The 19,114-nt window shown below is 40.2% G+C and overlaps 1 protein-coding gene across 3 annotated transcripts in view; it reads right to left on the bottom strand.

Annotated features, from left to right (window-relative positions):
• The window catches only part of PDE1C (phosphodiesterase 1C), a 190,010-nt gene that overhangs the window by 24,461 nt on the left and 146,435 nt on the right, over positions 1 to 19,114 (bottom strand). For all 3 annotated transcript variants that reach the window (XM_061996471.1, XM_061996473.1, XM_061996472.1), the window contains 4 exons: positions 15,814 to 15,934; positions 14,316 to 14,491; positions 8,340 to 8,636; positions 4,888 to 4,962 (listed from right to left, as the gene is read on the bottom strand). In XM_061996471.1, the coding sequence (XP_061852455.1) occupies positions 4,888 to 4,962; positions 8,340 to 8,636; positions 14,316 to 14,491; positions 15,814 to 15,934 (669 nt within the window). The remainder of the gene's footprint in view (positions 1 to 4,887; positions 4,963 to 8,339; positions 8,637 to 14,315; positions 14,492 to 15,813; positions 15,935 to 19,114) is intronic.

Raw genomic sequence — 19,114 nt, 5'->3', positions numbered from 1 at the left:
CAAGCCAAAACCTCAATTTCTGACAAGTCTGTTAGGAACTACTTAGAACCTGTAAAATTAAAAGGCTACATACTAGATAAGATCATGTTATATTAACTCTATTCTATTCTACTCGGTTGCATCGCATAGAGGAATGTATTACTGAAACGATGACCTGTGAAAATGCAGGGTTACGATTTGACCACAAGGTGGGAGCATTGCTCATTACACACACCCAGGGCACATCAGCCTTTGTACATATTAGCTGTTCAAGATAAAAATATCCTGTATATTTCTGTGCTATAACCTGCAAACGTGAATCTTACCACTAGAGTAATAAGTTTCCAAGACAAAAAAAAAAATACCCTTTAATTGTTGTAACTGTTAACTGAAAAAGAATATTTGGATAAGCTCCACTTTGGTCCTCAGATCAGGGTGCTCAGTGCCCCATCTGACCTGACCTTGAATATTCCCAGAGATGGAACATATAACACCTCTCTAGGCAAGCTTGTCTTGTTCAACATCTTCATCAAGGACCTGGATGAGGGGACAGAGTGTACCCTCAGCAAGTTCCCTGATGACACCACACTGGGAGGACTGGCTGATTCCCCAGAGGCTGTGCTGCCATTCAGCGGGATCTCAATCGGCTTGAGAGTTGGGCAGAGAGGAACCTCATGAGGTTCAACAAGGACAAGGGCAGAGTCCTGCACCTGGGAAGGTACATCCCCATGCACCAGCACAGGCTGGGGGTCAAACTGCTGAAGAACAGCTCTGCAGAGAGAGACCTGGGAGTCCTGATTAATAATAAACTAAATACGAGCCAGCAATGTGCCCTCGTAGCCAAGAAGGCCAATGGCATCCTGGGATGCATCAAGAAGAGTGTAGGCAGCAGGTCAAGGGAGGTTCTTCTCCTCCTCTACTCTGCCCTGGTGAGGCCTCATCTGGAGTCCTGTGTCCAGTTCTGGGCTCCCCAGCTCAAGAGGGACAGAGAACTGCTGGAGAGAGTCCAGTGCAGGGCCACCGAGATGGTCAGGGGACTGGAGCATCTTCCTTATGAGGAAAGGCTGCGGGAACTGGGGCTGTTTACTGTAGAGAAGAGTAGACTGAGGGGGGATCTCATTAATATTTATAAGTATATAAATGGTGGGTGTCAGGACATCTCTTTTTTCTATAGTAGCTATCAACAGGACAAGGGGTAATGGGATGAAGCTTGAACACAAAAAGATACATTTAAACATCAGAAAAAAACTATTTTACTGTGAGGGTGAGGGAGCCCTGGCACAGGCTGCCCATGGAGGTTGGTGGGGTCTCCTTCCTTGGAGGTCTTCAAGACCCACTTCCTATGTGACCTGGTCTAGATGAACCTGCTTCTGCAGGGGGGTTGGACTAGATGATCTATAAAGGTCCCTTCCAACCCCTACCATTCTATGATTCTATGAAGCTGTGCCAGTGTCAGATTACTCTTATTGTAAAAGACTCCTTCTTTATATCTAGTCTGAAATGGAGAATAAAAACGTTCTCATTTTTTGTCAGTTTTGTGAGCAGAATGCAAAATAGAAACTTTGTGAATGTGGATAAAAAGTCATTTCTGTGTGGCTGCTTACAATTTTCCATTCAAAGTGTTGAAAAGCAACTGTTTCACATGGGAAAATCATGCTTCCCAAAATGGTTTAATTACATTCTATCCCACAGGAAACATTTGATGAACTACTTGTGTCTGGATGTCTCTGATAGGGCTGTGTCTTTACGTGGGAAACAGCAGCCTGGTATCTCTTTTCCTGGAACTGAAAAAAATGGGTAGTACTGAGTAGCAAGCAGTATCCCCCACTGAGAAAAGCCAATAATATGAAGATTAAATTAACATGAGGAGGAGACTAGCCAAGGTTTAAGAGACTTGCACAGGGTTTTGAAGCAGTTGAGGCTAAAACCTAAGGCACGACTTACATTGCCATCCTTGAGCTAGCTTTGAAGTAGTTGGCTTTGGTACTGACAGACTCAGGACAGATTCAGTCATATGAAGCTCTGGCTAGCTGTACACATCATTCCTTGCTGTGTCAATGAGTTTGGTCCCTGTTCCTAGAGGAATGCCCACTTAACTATTTTTGGGTAGCTTCAAGGTAACTCTGACACAGAAGTTACATTTAACACTTGTAACTACAGTGTAGACACACAGCATCAATGTCTTCACATCCACATGGGATAGTTAACCCGTGTCCCTGGCCACATGGTTCCCCATGCAGCAGAATGACAAATATATTAGAAACATTTTGGCATATATAACAAGATATTACAATAACTTCCTTTCTATATGTTTAAAACCTTACTTGGCCACAGATTCTGCAGAGACTTATGCAACGTGTACTCTGCAGCTTCCTTCTCCATGGGCAGGATGTCCTGGGTGGCAGACTGACCTCAGCTGGGGACAGGGCTTTAGCTGATGCTCATGGGTAACAGGGAGAAACCTGAAGCTCTCTGGTAAATTTACACATGGGCATCTGTTTAATACAAATACACCCAATCTACATGTTGAACAGAGGCTGTAAAACCCAAGTGCCACTGGTCCTGAAAACAGTTCAGGCTGAGTTTCAAACTGCATTATAGCTGTAACCTCAATCTTCCTAACTCTTCTGCTTAATTCTTTTTTTCCAGCATGTGAAAGATCATATGCACACGAGAAAGTGTATGTTTGGGTAAACATTTCAGTAGTCTGCAAACAGCTATGTATTATCCATGAACAGCGCTCCTTTGTCCACATACCTCACACAGCTGCTAAGGAGATCTGCTCTGAAGGGAATATCAGACAGAATTGGTGGCACAATAGTTGCCAAAACATAAGCGTTACCCCACAATTTTCCTTTCTAAGGCATATAATTCACAATTTTTCTCCTGATTTTTGTCAGAGAGATCATTAGCTATAATCTCTACAGTGTCTGAGTGAAAAACATTCAGAATACAAATTGTCCTTCATAGAATCATAGAGGTTGGAAGGGACCTTTAGAGATCATCTAGTCCAACCCCCCTCCAGAAGCAGGTTCACCTAGATCAGGTCGCATAGGAACATGTCCAGGTGAGTCTTGAAGACCTCCAAGGAAGGAGACTCCAGAACCCCTCTGGGCAGCCTGTGCCGGGGCTCCTTGCATGGTTACAGTTTCTTATTTGTTGTAATCAACTGGTCTCACAGTATAGGGTTTGTTTTTTTTTTTCCCTAAGGGGATGAGCAGAACATTTTTCTTGCAGGATAATAAATAAACGTTAAATAACTAACACCATACTAGCAACTTGCAAGGAATGAAATTCACACCCTCAAACTTAAGGTCAGCGTGAAACATTCCTTCTCGGTCCTCCAACCCAACTAAATAGGTGCCCCTAATCTTTCTGAGACCTCAAGACCTTCAAATGTAACCTGATTCTCAAAATGAGGCATTCCTGTGTCTACTTGCTTGGCTGGACTGATGGTCCTGAGTCCTCTCCAAAGGAGCCTGGGTGTTTCTGTGCGCACATGGTCCTGCCAGGGCTGCAGCCTTCCAGCACAGCTGCTGTTCAGCCATCACCCACCGCAGTGGGGAGATTCTGCCCCATTCACTCTCCTAGGGCCTTGGCAGTTACACTCAGCACTGCACACACACACACAAACATCTATGGGTTGCATGTTATTTGAGTATTTGTGCTTCATTTCTGCATGAGTGCAGAAGAGTTGTGAATGGTACTTGTTCAAGACTGTTTTCCTGACAGACACTTAAGTGCATAAATAATGCAGCCTCTTACCAAAGTAATTGAATTTTCCTAAACAATTGTTGCCAAGGGGCCTCTTTAAAAAAAGTATCTATTTATGTATCTGAAATCAAACATATGCTTTTAGATTATTTTTTTCCTACACTTTTAGTTACATTTTCCTCTTATTTAACACTTTGCTATGGCAATAAGAATTTAAAGTAATTTCTTAAAAGAAAGTAATAAAAGAAAACACAGTAACATTCTAAACTGCAGTACTCACAATGAGATTGTCTTGACCATCAAAACAAAATACTGTATTATTTACATTTAGGAATAGCTATTTCAGTGGATTTCACTGAGACACACACAAAGAAAATGCCAGCTGCTCTAACACTTCTCTCCATTTATTTCACTACCTAATACTTTAGCAATTGCTTTGGGAGAAACATGGGTTCAGATACTCTGTCTCTTACAGCTGTTTTCCCACTTTGCTGGGGCTACTAAAATCTCTGTGGACCTCCACACCAGGCTCAGACTCCTTTGAACTTATTTCCAGATGCCCAAGAAACTGGCCTAAGGCTTGGGATTGCTTCTGTTCAACACTATTTCAGCAACATCTCTTTCCTTTAACATCCCTAATAGAACTTGTGTGCTGATGTGCTCACTCCTGCTTGGTTCCCACATCTGTGGTTTTACAGTGCTTGGCAAATTCCCTTTTAGACAATTAAGTCAAGAAAGCTTTGTCTCTGTATTGGTATAGCATGCCACCATGAAAAGCAAGGACATCTTGTGCAGGTTTTTGTTCATGGCTCTCTTTTTCTGCATCTCCCCTGTAGCCTGTCCTGTTAGAGAGCAGAATACAGCCCAAAAAATCAGAAGGATAGAACATGACAAATCCACATTTCCTATTAAGGAACACTAAAAATCCAGGATTTTTCTTGCAAGCACTGCACAAAAAATGATGGATAAAGCTTACCAATGGAACAACTCCATGGTGCTAGGCACTAAATGAAAGGGACGATTTTCCCCCACAATACCCAAATGGCTTGTTTCGAATCTAATGGCTGTTCTTGTTAAGTCTGTTTCTGGTTACAACACATTTTTGTTTTGCTTTAGAATAAATTGCAGATGTTCAGGAAACAATAAATTGCATATAAAAATGGGTGACAAAATGTAATAAAATGTTGTCCTTACCATCTGTTTTCTTTGATTCATCCCCCACACCAGACTGATCTTTTTTGTCCAACTTACTATCTTCCTTTAATTCACCTGGAAATAAGCAATGAGAAATATCATAAGCATTTTAATGCAGATTGCAGCTTATTAATGCTTGTATCTCAATCAGATCGCAACATCCAAAGGGGATGTTCCTTAGGATAAAAGGTTCGAATTCACAAGGAAATGGATTAACACATTTTCACAGAATAAAGCATCAGACAAAATTTATCCAACTCCCACAGAAAACCAAGCTTTACAATCTACTTTAAAATTTATTCTAATTGTTAACACCTTTTAAGTGCCCATGCAAACTTATATCCCCTCTGGTCATATGTAAGCCATTAAAAGCCTGAGCACAACCTTCATTTCAAAATTCAGGGCTCTGAGTTATGCTTTTAAAAGACTAAGACCATGCAAGACTTCATCATAAGTCTTTATATTAAAGAACCACCTTAGTTATCATCAGCACTCCTACCTAACTTTGTCTTACTTTCTCCTATCAGTTTCCTTTATCACAGGTTCTTTTGGGTTGAACCTTTGATGACAATATCAGCAAACAAACAATCATGCTAACAGTGATCATGGGCTTTATAGTCCCTGTAGCAAAGCAGGAAAGCAAAGTCTTTGCCAGAGCAATGGCTGATACAGAATGTAAACAGCAGGATGAGCTGAGGCGTGTTTTATGAAGCCAGGAAGGTTAACCAGAGCCATTCTCATTTTCTGTCCCCTACTAGTCATACAGTAGAGCATATCAGACCTTCCCAGACCATTCCTCCATTGAATGAGAATGCCAAGTGCAAGATCAAATGACAGATAACTTAAAGGGAGAGCTCTAGTCAAACTGGGCTCTTTTAGGTGCAGTGTACAAAGAGCAGCTAAGAAGGTATCCTTCCTTCAGGCACCTAGAGAAGCAGTATCAGCCCGCTCAGATGGGAGCACACAGCTCATCCTTTCTCCCCAGAGGAGTAGCAGTGAATTTGTGACCCACACCTCAACACAAAAAGCTGTAAAAGTCTCATTGTAGAATTTTGTAAAGGTGAGCTATGTTGCAGGGTTGTATTAAAACAATGCTTATTCCATTTGTATTATTGGTTTTGTTACTACAACTACATCCCACCCTTTGGATGAAAAGTATAGATATTATGTGTTAAAGTGGATCTGATTTGCCTTCAAAATAGTCATGGCCAGTGGATATTTATTTTTTGAGCAGCTCAAAAAAAAAAGAGAAACTGTAGAAAAGCAAGGTCTCTCTCTTCCACATTATGACCCAGCCACTGGACTATTTGTTAATCTTGGATGACAGATGATCCATCTCTCTCTCCAGTTATGCTTCATCATAGTAAAGGTTTTCAACACTTAAAATAGTTAATGAGATGGAAAAAAACCATGTCCTGTACAGTTCACACTCAGAGCCCAAATTTTTCATGCTTTTCTTCCTATGCTTCACTGTGCAAGTGAGAGAAAAAATGAAAGATGATACAGGACAAGCAGCAATCTCCTCGACCAATTACACTGCCACTGACTTGGTCTCTTTCAACAGAGGTATGAGCAGCTCCAAGCAGGGCTGAGATGTCTGCTTGATGAAGATGACCTCTAAAAGAAGGACACTGTCTTTAGGAAATGAAATGCAAACATGCCTAGCAAAGCACAAAAGTCTTCTCGCATTTTCCCAACCATCATACAGCTGATGGTAATAATGAGCTCATAAGCTTGACCCTACATGTGTGCAGAAGACAAGGAACATGCACACATCTGTTATTGCAGAGTTTGATATCTCTGAGAAAGCACACATGCAGCAAGTGATTGAGAGAGACTTTAAACACCACGATATCTGAACTTTCATTGAATATAACTTAAAATGAAGAGGGGGCTTTTGAGTACTGTATTGAGTATTGTCTACCCTGCCACAGTGGCAGCAGTGGAGTACAACAATGATCATAATGATCTTTTTGAAAGGCAGAGAAATAGTAAGGCAAATACTTTAAGATGAGGTAATAACATATAGGTGCAAAAGCAACTGTGGTGAACCCAGAGATAAGAATGTTAGGATTTCATCAGTCTCCAAATACTCTGCCATGATTGTATCTCACAAAGGCCTCTCCCCATTTTAAGGAGCAGCATCTCTTTTCCTGAGGAAGATACTAATTTTCAGAAATCATTATACTTCCTTTCAAAGCATTTTTGACACATGCAGCAGAAAGAATGTTAGGAAGGTCCTGTCAAAATCACTAGGGTACATTGAATCCCCCATGTTGTTAGAAATGTGTAAAACAAAGGATTTCAGAAGAGAAAACTGGTGCAATCTAACTGGGATTTCATACACTCTCAACCTTTTTGTCTCCTTGGGGAGCCTGTTCCTATTCACCCATGCAATACTGTCTGGAGATAAATCCCACACATAGCAGAGCATGACAGTTCTGATTCTTGCAGTCCTTCCAATCTCAGAAAAACTTAATGAGGGAGAGATGACTGCGAAAGGCCAGTAGCCAAATGAAATACATGAGAATCATATCAGGAATGTTTTACACAGAATTTCTGCCTCTGCTGCCATCTAAACACATTGCCTGAGCCTGGCACTGTAAAAATCTGTATGCTCACTTAGGTGTTTTTTCAAGAGGGTTCTTCCAAGTCTGAGTTCACTGCTTATTTTGGACTAGCCAAGTTTGTGACAAGTCACATGTGGCTATACTGTCATTTTTGACAATGGCTTCAGGGAGAAGGAGCTGGGAAGAGAAAGACAGTGAAATGGTCAAGAGACAACTGATCTATTCTCATGGGTCTGATTTCTTTTTAACATTTAATGCAATTATCAAACATTTTTTCCATCTTTTCTGAGTGTAAGATGTGACTCATTTCAACTCAGTTCTACAGCAAGTTAAAATATTGGAATAAAAATTCTGATCAAAAAAGAATCTCTCAAAAAAAATCAGGCTTTTGACTACCCTAATAAAAAAACTGAGTAAAGAAAGCATAAATAACTCTTAAAAACAGAGAGAGGTGGGAAATTCTCTGACCCAAAACATACTTCTATCTGAGACTCAGTTAAAAGATACTTTTAACTGGTCTTTAAAAGAGTTTATAAGCCAACTTTGGCTTCTCCTTTGTAAGTTACTCAAGTAATGAAGCTATTCAATTAACCAAAAATATTTGTTTCAGCTTTTCAGCCTGTTTATCATTACAGGAGAAATGTTGTCTTTTCCTTTTCTTCCAAAAATGCCAAGCAGGCGTGATAAATCCCATCTCTGGAAGGCCACTACTTGGGAACTAATTTACAATTTCCAAGTCCCATATGCAGGTGACTATGCCAATGACCAGCAAGAGGCTTTGGGCCCGAGACATACATTTCAGGACATCAGGTTCTCTCATCAATGAGATGAGATAGTGTTTTTAAGGCTGGATTTATATTTCAGTGGAAGGAGAGAGCTCACCATTCTGGACTTGCTGCTTCTCTTCTCCCACTGCATGATGAGAATCCGTTCCCTTATCTGTCCATGATGTGTTTTTCCCTTGAGAGGCTTCTTGTTTGCTCATCCCAGTTTGCCGAGTCCCATTGACATGATTCTTATTGGAGTCTGAACCTTTGTTTTCCCCAGGATTAGGTTCTTTGCTGTTCTCTGTCTTTGCTGCTGTGGCATCTTCAGCTGGCTTCTCATCCTTTTCATCTGTTTTCTTCTCTTCTGTTCCCTGATGAGCATTTTCCTCTGCTTCTTTCTTAGCTTTTTCTTCTGCATCCTCAGCAAAGAGAGAAGCAAAACAAGGAAAGAAATCAGGATTATCAGTCAATTTGATGGGAATGATACAACTTACATATCTAAATCTACCTCAGCTTTTTAGATGTGAACAGCTTTTTCTCAGATAAATGTAGGAATTGACCTGACATGGGAAAAAGAGTACAGGAGAATATTTAAGAAAGTATTCTGAAACAAACACCCCACATTGGCCTAAATGTATATTATGTGCATGTCCTTATTTTTATGATAATCTTCACTTTTGAAAATGCAGTTCCTTAGAATTTTTAAAAGACAAATTAAAAAGGGATATTAGCTATGGAAGACTCTAGGTGTGTCAAAGTTAGTTTCATTTTTGACACAACAATCAGTCAAACAACCTTCAGTTAATCTCTTATTGTACCACATAAGTCTAAGCACATAAGTCTTTCTTCTTTGACATCTACCTGTTTTCCCCCTTGTTCCAGGTTGCTTCCAATGTTAGCTTCCTAATATCTTCCCTTCCATTTACTGCTATCCTTACTTTATAGCCCTGTCCTTTTCTGGCAGACTAATACATTGCTTCATGTACTTGTCCTTCCATCCCAAAAAAGCCTTACACAAAAAAGCCTTATTTGTGTCAATCACAAATATGTAATGGTATAAATTCAAAAGTGAGTGTTGAACAACAGCAGCATCTCAAAATACTGTCATTTAGGAAAAAAGTATATCATGGAGAAGACAATTTCCTCCATCAAAGATACTGCTCTTGTTCTTATCAAAATCTTAGGCATTGATGAAATAATTATAACATATGTTGTAAATTACTTTGGCTCCACGTGTTGAGATCACCACATTTCTAGATGAGGTTGGGTATAGAACACCCCCTCACACTCAACTGCAAAGGCTCTGCATGGTTTCCTGAATCCCATTGGAAAGCAGTCCCTTGAGCAAATAAATATAGCTGAGAGTACACAGACTCTGGGCACAAACTCTGTAATTTTCTCCCCCTTTTCCATGATCAACAGAGACTTAATATGCCAAAGCAGCTGAGTAGCTCAGCACACCCTCCATTTGGAACTTGTGAGCTTAAGCAGCTTCAGAGCATATCTATATCCATACTGAGCCTAAGCAATCAGATGTGACTGCCTAATGTCTGTATCAAGATTTCTGGGCTGGCAATACCCCAACCTATTTATTACCCCAATGTGGGCAATCAACTGCACTTTGTAATAGGAATCACAGATACATCTCCTGTTTTCTGAGAGATAAGAGCAGATTCTTCAACACACAGAATGAATCCTACCTTGGTCCTATGAAAGTATTCTTGAGCTCTATAGGGAAGACATTTTGTTCTTGGCCAGTGAGTAAAATTTACAACAGAATTTCTAAGTGTCATGCTGAGATTTTTCTTTAGGAGTGAATCAGAAGCAGTTTTAAGAAAAATGTACTGTCATGGTTTATGGTATGGAATAGCCCTGTGCCTAGTTATAATAAGCTGTCCTGGCCATGCTCCCTCACAGCTCCTTGTGCCTCTCCAGCCTCCTCACTGGCAGGGAAGCGTGAAAAGCACCAAAGGCCTTGACTCTATGCAAGCACTGCTCAGCAGCAACCAAAACTGTCACTGTGTTACCAACATTCTTCTCAGCATAAACCCAAAACACAGCCCTGTAGCAGTTACTAAGAAGAAAATTAACTCTATCCCAGCTGAAACGAGGACATGTACCAATGGGATACAAAAACGAAAAGGGAAATTCATCTTTATAAGAACTGCCAATCTGCATTTAATTGCCAGCAGCTAACTAAAGTTAATTAATTTTAAAACTAATAAATTATGGCTCACATGGAAATATAATTAAATTAGACATGAGCCTCCCACACTTTATTAATCATTCCTGAAATCCATGGTAGCTTCCATAGACAGCTCAGTTATGCATGTTGATGTTTTCCCTGGAGTCTCACAGTATACAGGAGGATTCCTCTCATTTGGGGATCTGAAAAAACATTTTGCACCTGAACCACAGGAAAAAAAATTGTCTCAGGAGACATGTTTGCGACAGCACCGTTGCTTGTATGCCCCTTGTTAAAATTAGTGTCAGAAAGCACTTTATCTAAATGGTGTTTTGCACATCAGGGTGTGTGTTTAGTCATTTTTTAAAGATTTGTAGCTATTTCATGATGATCCCTTAAGCAAAATGAGATCAGGAGTAAACCCACCTACTTTACCCACACAGTCTAAGAAATTTTCTATAAATACCACACTCAGGATAAATACTGCTCACTGATGGGGACAGTACCATTACCAAAGGGAATACACTATTCTACAAATAATTTAGTAATGTTAATGACAATGGTAATAGCAATAGTAACAGATGGGTTACCTCCCCAGTTGCTAGTTGTCATTAATCAACAGTTACATGCTTTATCTGTCATCTCTCAATAATGTATTGTCAGCTCAGCATCTCGATGCATTGCAAGACACCAGTTTGGCAGAGTGGGCAATGTAAACTGCTGATGTGGGGCAGGCCCTGCTGAATGCAGTTGAGAAAGGCAGGGCAGATGGAAGGAGTGCACAGAATTGCTCTAAGTCAGGAGCAAGACAGCAACTGAGCAAAGGTTTTTATGTGAGGGCTCTGGAATGTAAAAACAGTTCCTTAGTCCCTAGCCAATACAAAGGTACGCTGAGCCTTACGTTTGTATAAATCAGAGAACCATAGAATCATTTTGGTTGGAAAAGACCTTTAAGATCAATTGAGTCCAACAACTAACAAATATGTTTGCATAACATGCTACATTAACCCAGAAACACAGAAATTATGTGAAAGTCAATGAATTCAGATGAACAAAAGCTAAGCCAGCTTTCTGATTCTTTGACCTATAAAGAGAGGCCTTGACTGATGAAGTTTGGCAAACACATGAAGTAAATCAACTAGTCAGGGCTAAAGGTTCTCAGAAAGATAAAGATAAAAATGACCTATTCAAGGGCTCCTCTGTCTAATAATGTAGATTGGTGAGCTCTCTGCTTTCAAGAGATCAGCCGCTTCTTCATAGACTACCCTCAGGAACTGCTAGAAGGACTTTTTTTATGAGGCAATTAAAACTAAACTATTTTCCTCTCCAGTTAAAATATTAATAAGCAAACATTTATCATCAGAATACTCTGTAAAGAATGGATATGAAATACTGCATCAATACATATTACTGGCAGCAGCATTAGTTAAGCAATGTGAGCACATCCCCTTGAATCATAACTTGACATTTACATGTGCATATTTAGAAAAAAAGTCCTTATGCAAAGCAGTCACTGCAAGTGGGTACAAAGCACATTTAAAAGTTAATATCCAGAATCTATTTGGATCTATTCCACATATTTGTTTTAGGTGAGATGTAAGATATGTTTCATTTATCTCCCCATAGGTGTCCCTTGTGGGTAGGAATATTTTTCTAGTAGATCTTACTTAAATAAGTACTTTACATGTAAAGCACTTGTACAAACACTTTACAATACTTTAAAGAGTGGAAGCCCTGACACAAGCTGTCCAGGGAGTGTCTGGAGCCTCCTTCTCTGGATGTTTTCAAAACCCACCCGGACATGTTCCTGTGTGACCTGATCTAGGTGGATCTGCTTATGCAGGGGGGTTGGACTGGATGATCTCTACAGGTTCTGTCCAATGCCTACCATTCTGCGATTCTGTGATTGTAGCCTTAGTAGAGTAGTAAATAAGTATGGTACCTGCTGAAATGAAATCCTTAACACTAGTTAAGTGTACTGGTTTCTTTTACTCACTATCCCTTTACTGTGAGACACTGACCATGTCACATGCTTTGCTTGTTTAGTTAGTTTCCACACAGTCACATGTAGGTTGGAAAAGACCTTTAAGATGACTGAGTTGACCATTAACCCAGCACTAACACAGCCACAACTAACCATACCCCTAAGCACCACTGCTTTTAAATACCTCCAGGGATGGTGACTTAGGGCAGCCTGTTCCAATGCTTGACAACAATTTCAGTTAAGAAATTTGTCCTAATATCATATTTAAACCTCCCCTGTTGCAACTACAGGCCATTTCCCTTTGTCTTGTCATTTGTAGCCTGAGGGAGCAGACTGATCCCCAGCTCACTACAGCCTTTTCAGGTAGCTGTAGAGAGGGAGAAGGTCTCTCCTCAGCCTCCTTCTCAGAGGACTCTGCTCTAGATCCTTCACCAAGTACATGTCCCTTCTTTAATTTGTTTGATCCATAAAGATCCATGAAACAGTAAATATCAATTTAAAAAACCAAAAAAGCCCCTGGCAAAAAAGGAGATTTTTAATCACATTTTTGTTTTCATTTCCATAGAATGCCTAGAAAGGCCTTCCTGAATTTCAAGTTTTAATCATGAAGGAAAACTTAATTTGAATAATAATGTGTGTCTTCCTGCACTTTTAGACAGGCCTTTCAGTTACAGAGCAACAATCTGCTCAGGCAAACAGGAGAACTACCAAATCTTCCATCAATCCTGTAGCCAAGGCCATTAAAATCAAACTCTTTCCATTTATGTGAAATACAGCAACTCTGTTGAATAAGGGTTTGAGTAACAAGAATTCAACTCAGAGAAGAAATCATATAACAAACAGTTTCATGAAGGGGGAAAAAAAAAATCAGTGATACATTCCTCTTTTTTTGGTTCTAAAACTGGGCTAAATGGCCTGAGGGCTCAAGGAGTCCTTGGGCAATGATCCAGTCCCTGGAAGCAAGGGGCAGTTATACCTAAGTCATTCTCAACAGATGGCCTTCATTAGTTCCAAAAGATCTCCAACAACAGAGATCTGCCAATGTCTAACTTATTGTCAGTTTATAATCACCTGCCAATTTTTTCTCCTCTTAACAGCCCAGGATATTTGAAGAAAAAAAATCATTCCCTTATTTGCAGCTGCAGTATTTGTCAGAAAACTGCTTTCAGCTATAAACGTTCTCAGCTACAAACATCAAGTACCATCATTTGCATTCCTGTACTGTACTGTCTGCAACTGCTCCATATGTTTCCTGAACTGCAGTGGCCAAAACTGATACAGAACTGCTGGTGGGGGCTTGCTACTGCTGGAAACACAGCAACAATGCCGAAGGGGTCTTAAAACCAAGGTCTGGTTCAGTTTTTGGGGGGCTGTTTTCGGGGGGTTGTTTTTTTCAGTAGCATGACAGTATTGAACCCTGGTCAACTTGCAACCAACTCTGCCCTCAGATTCTTCTAAGTACCTGCAGTCCTCCTCAGATTCACGGCATCATGAGCATTTGCAGCACAGTTCCAAATTCATTATCCAAGTTAACAACTAGAAATATGAAACCAGCGAGGAATTCAGAATATCCTGTCCTTGTCCTCTGAACTGTTAACAGTGAACAATTGATAATCTATCTCTATTAATGTTGTGCCAGCTATTTTTGCACCCTTTCTGAGTTTGACTCATGACTTTAGGGAAATTCCTTTATAAATTCTTTTCCTCCCATTGTCCACATCCTCTTCATCACACATTTACACCATGTAAGGAGAGTATAAGGCACAGGTGAGTAGGAATATTCCCATCTTTCTGAAATCAGTGTAGGCTGTTGACCTTGGAAAGCAGATTCTTTTGAGCTAACACTGCTTACTTGGAGAATAATTTGATTGAAGAAGAGGTCAAAGAATTTTTATTCTTTCCCTAAGAAGTCTGGCTGTTACCTTTGGTGGCTTGAGCTTTCCATTTCTCCCGGTTCTGCTGCACCACCTCAGTCCAGGTGGCTTTAAAACATTTGAAGTCCACAGTGAGTATGGAGCAGTTGAGTGAGGCACTTCCTTCGGACCCAGTGCTCTTGACACTTGATCTTTTAACTTCGGAGGGATTAATGCTATTCAGACTGGGACACAAGATCACAAAACACAGAAGAAATCATACACCTAAATACAGTTAAGAAGAAATGGTGACTCTAAGCCTAGAAAACAGTTTTGCTATTACCTTTGCTGTGCATCTTGACTCCCCAAATATTCATTGGAGAGTCAGACAATGATAGAAATCAAATATGTCAAAGGAGGAGCCTCCTAAAATTCACCAGTCAGAGCCATTAGGCAAAGCACAGGAGACCAAACTCTGTTCAGGGCTTGGTGACCTCAGCTGAGGCTGAAATCATTTCAGCACTTATTTCACTTACAGACTTTATAGTTGATGGGCACTTTGTTCTGCACATTTTAATAAAGGCAGCAAGACAACTGACACAGATATTAGTGCTTGTTCTTTGTGTAACAGCAGAATAGTAAAGAAGTCGCCTGAGAGGGAATCCTGACTTGATAGTCCTTACTCTAGGGTGCACTAGCCGTGTGGTATTTGAATCCCAGCACCTGCTCTTGTCTACAAAACTACTGAAAAAGTAGTTTCTCTCCAATAGCAGAGCAGGTTGAATGGGCCAAGACTCCTTACATCTATTCAGGTGAATTCTGGTGGTATTTTACACATTTGCATAACCCTAAACACTGTCACTAAAGGGTGCTTGTGTTTCCCAGTCCTCTTTGGTATTGCGATCTAGTTTACAGAATCATTGAATCATTTTGATTGGAACTGAGTCCAACTACTCACCTCACACTGTCAAGCTCATCACTAAACCATATCCCTCATTTATGTGTCTTTTGAATATCTCCAGGGATGGTGACTCCACCACCTCCCTGGGCAGCCATTTCCAATGCGGAATAACTCTCTTGGTGAAAAAGTTTCTCATAATCTCCAATCTAAGCCTCCCTTGGCACAGAGTACAGAGTGATCATGTGTCCCTTCAGCCTCCTCTTGTCTAGGCTCCCTCAGCTCCTCCTCATCAGACTTGTTCTCAAGACCCTTCACCATCTTCATTGCCCATCTCTGGACACACTCCAGCACCTAAATGTCCTCCCTCTACCTCATCTTTGACGTTAGTAACTGAAAGAGCTCTCAAGTTCAGCTGATGGCATGGCTACAATCATTTGGGCTCGCTACCTTTGAAGGCATGGCTCAAGTTTATGCCAGCCTCCCTCTTTGCCATCCCCTGGGCTGGCGTTTCCCTGCATCAAGGTCATACAAGGTGAGCTGCAGCACTGGCAGTGTGGATGTGGGGCTCTAAGCTACATGGAAGACCTGTGCTGTCAGGGGGAAGTGGGGGGAGTTGGGCACAACAGCAGCACATGCAGAGTGAGGGGAGAGGGTGTGGTTATTAACCTGGAACGCCTGAACCCGGACATGCCAGAGCGGGAAGCTTCATCGATCAGCGGAGTCACAATCTTCTCCGTCATGTCGGTCAGCACAGTAAAAGTTGGTTCCACGATGAAATCAATGAAACCTGAGCAGAGAGACAAGCAGAGTCAAGCAGGCCAGAGAAGGATCTATGTAAGTCACTGCTTCAGTGATCACAGACAACCACACTGTAAAAGACAGTAAAAAAATGAAATCCCGAAAGAGGGACAGGCAAATCCCAGAAAGGGAAAATGGAGTTCAATGTTAATCCCTGACCCAAGAGCCTGGATCTAGCATGCAATAAAAAGTACCTACGTAAACACTGGAAAGAAACTGTGGCAAATCAAAACATAAACAGATGCATCAGAACTTGCTTTATATGAAGAATGTGATACTTAAGCCAAATTCCTAGCGGATTTGAATAAAATCCAGTTTCAAAGATGAACTCTCTAAAAGCAGAAAGTTATTATAACAGTAATAATACTGGTAAGCTTTGCTGGTTTACAGTTACACACAAACCTCCCTTACCACACATCAGTGGGTTGCTGTGAATATTCCCTCCTCAGTGCTCAGACAGCTTGTTCTTGTTGATAATAAAACAGATTTAGATGCTTTTCCTCCCATTTTTTTAAAAATAAGGAAATGAAAAAAATTAAGGGCCACATAATCCCTACCTCAATATACAGGAATATACTGAGTGAGGAGCTTCCAGTCAGTATCTTACACCTTACCCTAAATTCTCACTTGTTTATTCTAGCAATTTTCTTAGTGCTTCAGGTAGTCAAGAAAATGATGATGTCCTTAATCCCTCCCAAGGCACACTGGGATTCAGGTCTTTCCCAACTGTTACCAATTTTAATGATTTGTTAACAATTATACATTCATAATACTATGTTTTCCTCAGACTTGTCAAGATATGTTTCTCTAACTTAGGCTAGTGATTCTAGGTGATAACAGAACAACAAAAGAAGAGGCTACATGGGCCAGGCACCTGAATTCACAGATGCTTTGATCCACACCTTGAGCACAAAGCAGTTGAGCACTCTTCTAGTTTCATTTCCTTCCCTTGATTTTTGCTAAATCTCTAAAAGGATGGGAATTTAGGTGCATTTCCATGCCTAGCCAAATTAAAAACATTACTTGCAAGTTCTCAGAACTTCATATCAACATTCTGTAAATCTGGAGGAAATATGTATTCAGTTTTATCTGAACATCTGAATAATTTGCCTCCCAGAAGTCCCTTCCTCCCAGGGAGTTAATCAGAAATACATGCAGTATAAAGCCATGACAGGAAGCTATGTGCTAGATCACAGCCCAGATAATCCCAGTAAAGTTCATAGCATTTTTAAAAACACTGGAAATTGTACTGACTGAGAACAGTGTTCAGTGTGCCACAGGAATCCTGAGGATGATGAGAACTTGATCTACATATCTGCATGTGCCTTCCTATCTATATATTCCACTTCATTCAAAAAAACAAACGTACCACTCAATGACCAAAGAAACCCATGTCACTTTGTCAGTTCTGCTTGACAAGTAATACCACTGCCATTTGCTCCATCACCACTAATAACCCTGACATCAGACACATGATTCTGTCTCTAACCTCAGCAGTGAGGTGGTGGGATCCACTAGCTGAGGTACTCAACATTTGGACATTAATACAAGGTCCAGTTCTACATGTCTAAGAAACGAGTTTTCCCTGGGAGAATCTTGCACTTTATCAACAAAAAAGAGGGGCAGAGGTACAACAAGTGAACACAGGTAAATAAAATCAAAGACCTGGGAGAACTTTTCTTTGACAAGTGGAATTTTTTCCTCTATTCCCTGTAACGTAAGGAAGTTATTTAACTATTTTACTTTAAAATTGGGATCATAATAAAAGCTGGGAAACGGAATCTGCTATTGCAGAAACAAAACTTAAGACTTCATTAATAACTATGTAACTTTCACCACATTCCCAAGTGCCTCCTCTCATGTTGTCTGTCTTCCTGTCTAAAGACACAGTGATTTAAACATGGTGATTTAGTTCGATAATTAAAAACCCCAAATATCCAATAATGAACCTGAGTTTTAAAACCTACTAATACTAATGACCATTTTATCATCCTTTCTCCTCTTCAACAAAATGAGCACGGTAAATACTTCTGTACCCCAGTGACTAAGACAATTTTACCAATTTACATTGCATGCTGAGGGTAGATTCCAGGCACATTTGTTGTGTTCGTTTGTTTCACCTGAGAACACAATCATGCCAAACACTGACTAGAAGACAGAATCATCAGCATGCACTCATCAGCCTTTATCCAATGTTTTCTGAAGCTGTAATTTTCTTTCTTACCAAAGGACAAAAAAACCCTATGCTGCTGCTACATTTATTAGCTGCAGAAGAAAATGACAACACAGACTGATCTCCAGTCAAACAATCTTCCTACAGTCTGAGATAGACAGAGAAGCTTTAACTCCTGATATTCTTGTTAAGAAATACAAGTCTTGGTCTGGTTTTCTTTGCAGTTTGTCTGTGTGACTCTGACAAGCATCCTGATTTCTGGATATGAACCTCTCCTGATTTCTGTACTTCACTGTGGTACAGAAATATTTACCCAATTCATCCTATTCAAAAGATGATACTTTGGTTATTAATATGAACAGGTTTTGAAAGCCAGGTTCATTATTTGATATTCAGGTGGGGTTTTTTTTAATTATCAGTTTAAACTCTGAACAATTTCTTCACACACTGAAGCAACACAAGAGAAACAACGTTCATTTTGGTGAAGTTTTTGCTGTTACATTGCATCATTTCAGTGAAAAAGCCCATACTGCAAAATCTTCAGTCTCCATTTGTGAAAATCTTTTGCTAATGAGGATGCTTGCCCACTGTTGCTGTATCTACAGTGACCTTAAAGCAGCAAATCAGCAACTACAAACAAGTTCAGTCACCACAACAGAATTTCCAGGCTCTGTCCCTGGCAGAAGCAAGAACACAATTTTATTTCATAAAGGACAGCAGGTTTTTATTTGTAGGAACTGATTGACGCTTGCTGCAGATAATAGCAAAATTTGGAACTCAATAAGAACTTACTTTTGCAAACATAGTAATTACTATTCCAGAGAACAACTTGTTAAGGCTATTAATCGGGTAAATAAATGAATGGGAATAGATTGTCTGAAAATCTAGTCTACAACTTTGAAAGCAGACAGCCAGAAAATGTAAGAGGTTTTGATTTAACAAAGGAGACGTTATAGAAAGATACTGCCAATATGTGCAGCAGACTGAGAAAAATTT

This window comes from Colius striatus, chromosome 5, assembly GCF_028858725.1.
Source record: "Colius striatus isolate bColStr4 chromosome 5, bColStr4.1.hap1, whole genome shotgun sequence".
NCBI lineage: Eukaryota > Metazoa > Chordata > Aves > Coliiformes > Coliidae > Colius > Colius striatus.
Note: the sequence above shows the minus strand (reverse complement) of the source record. Positions and strands in the feature narration are given on the sequence as shown.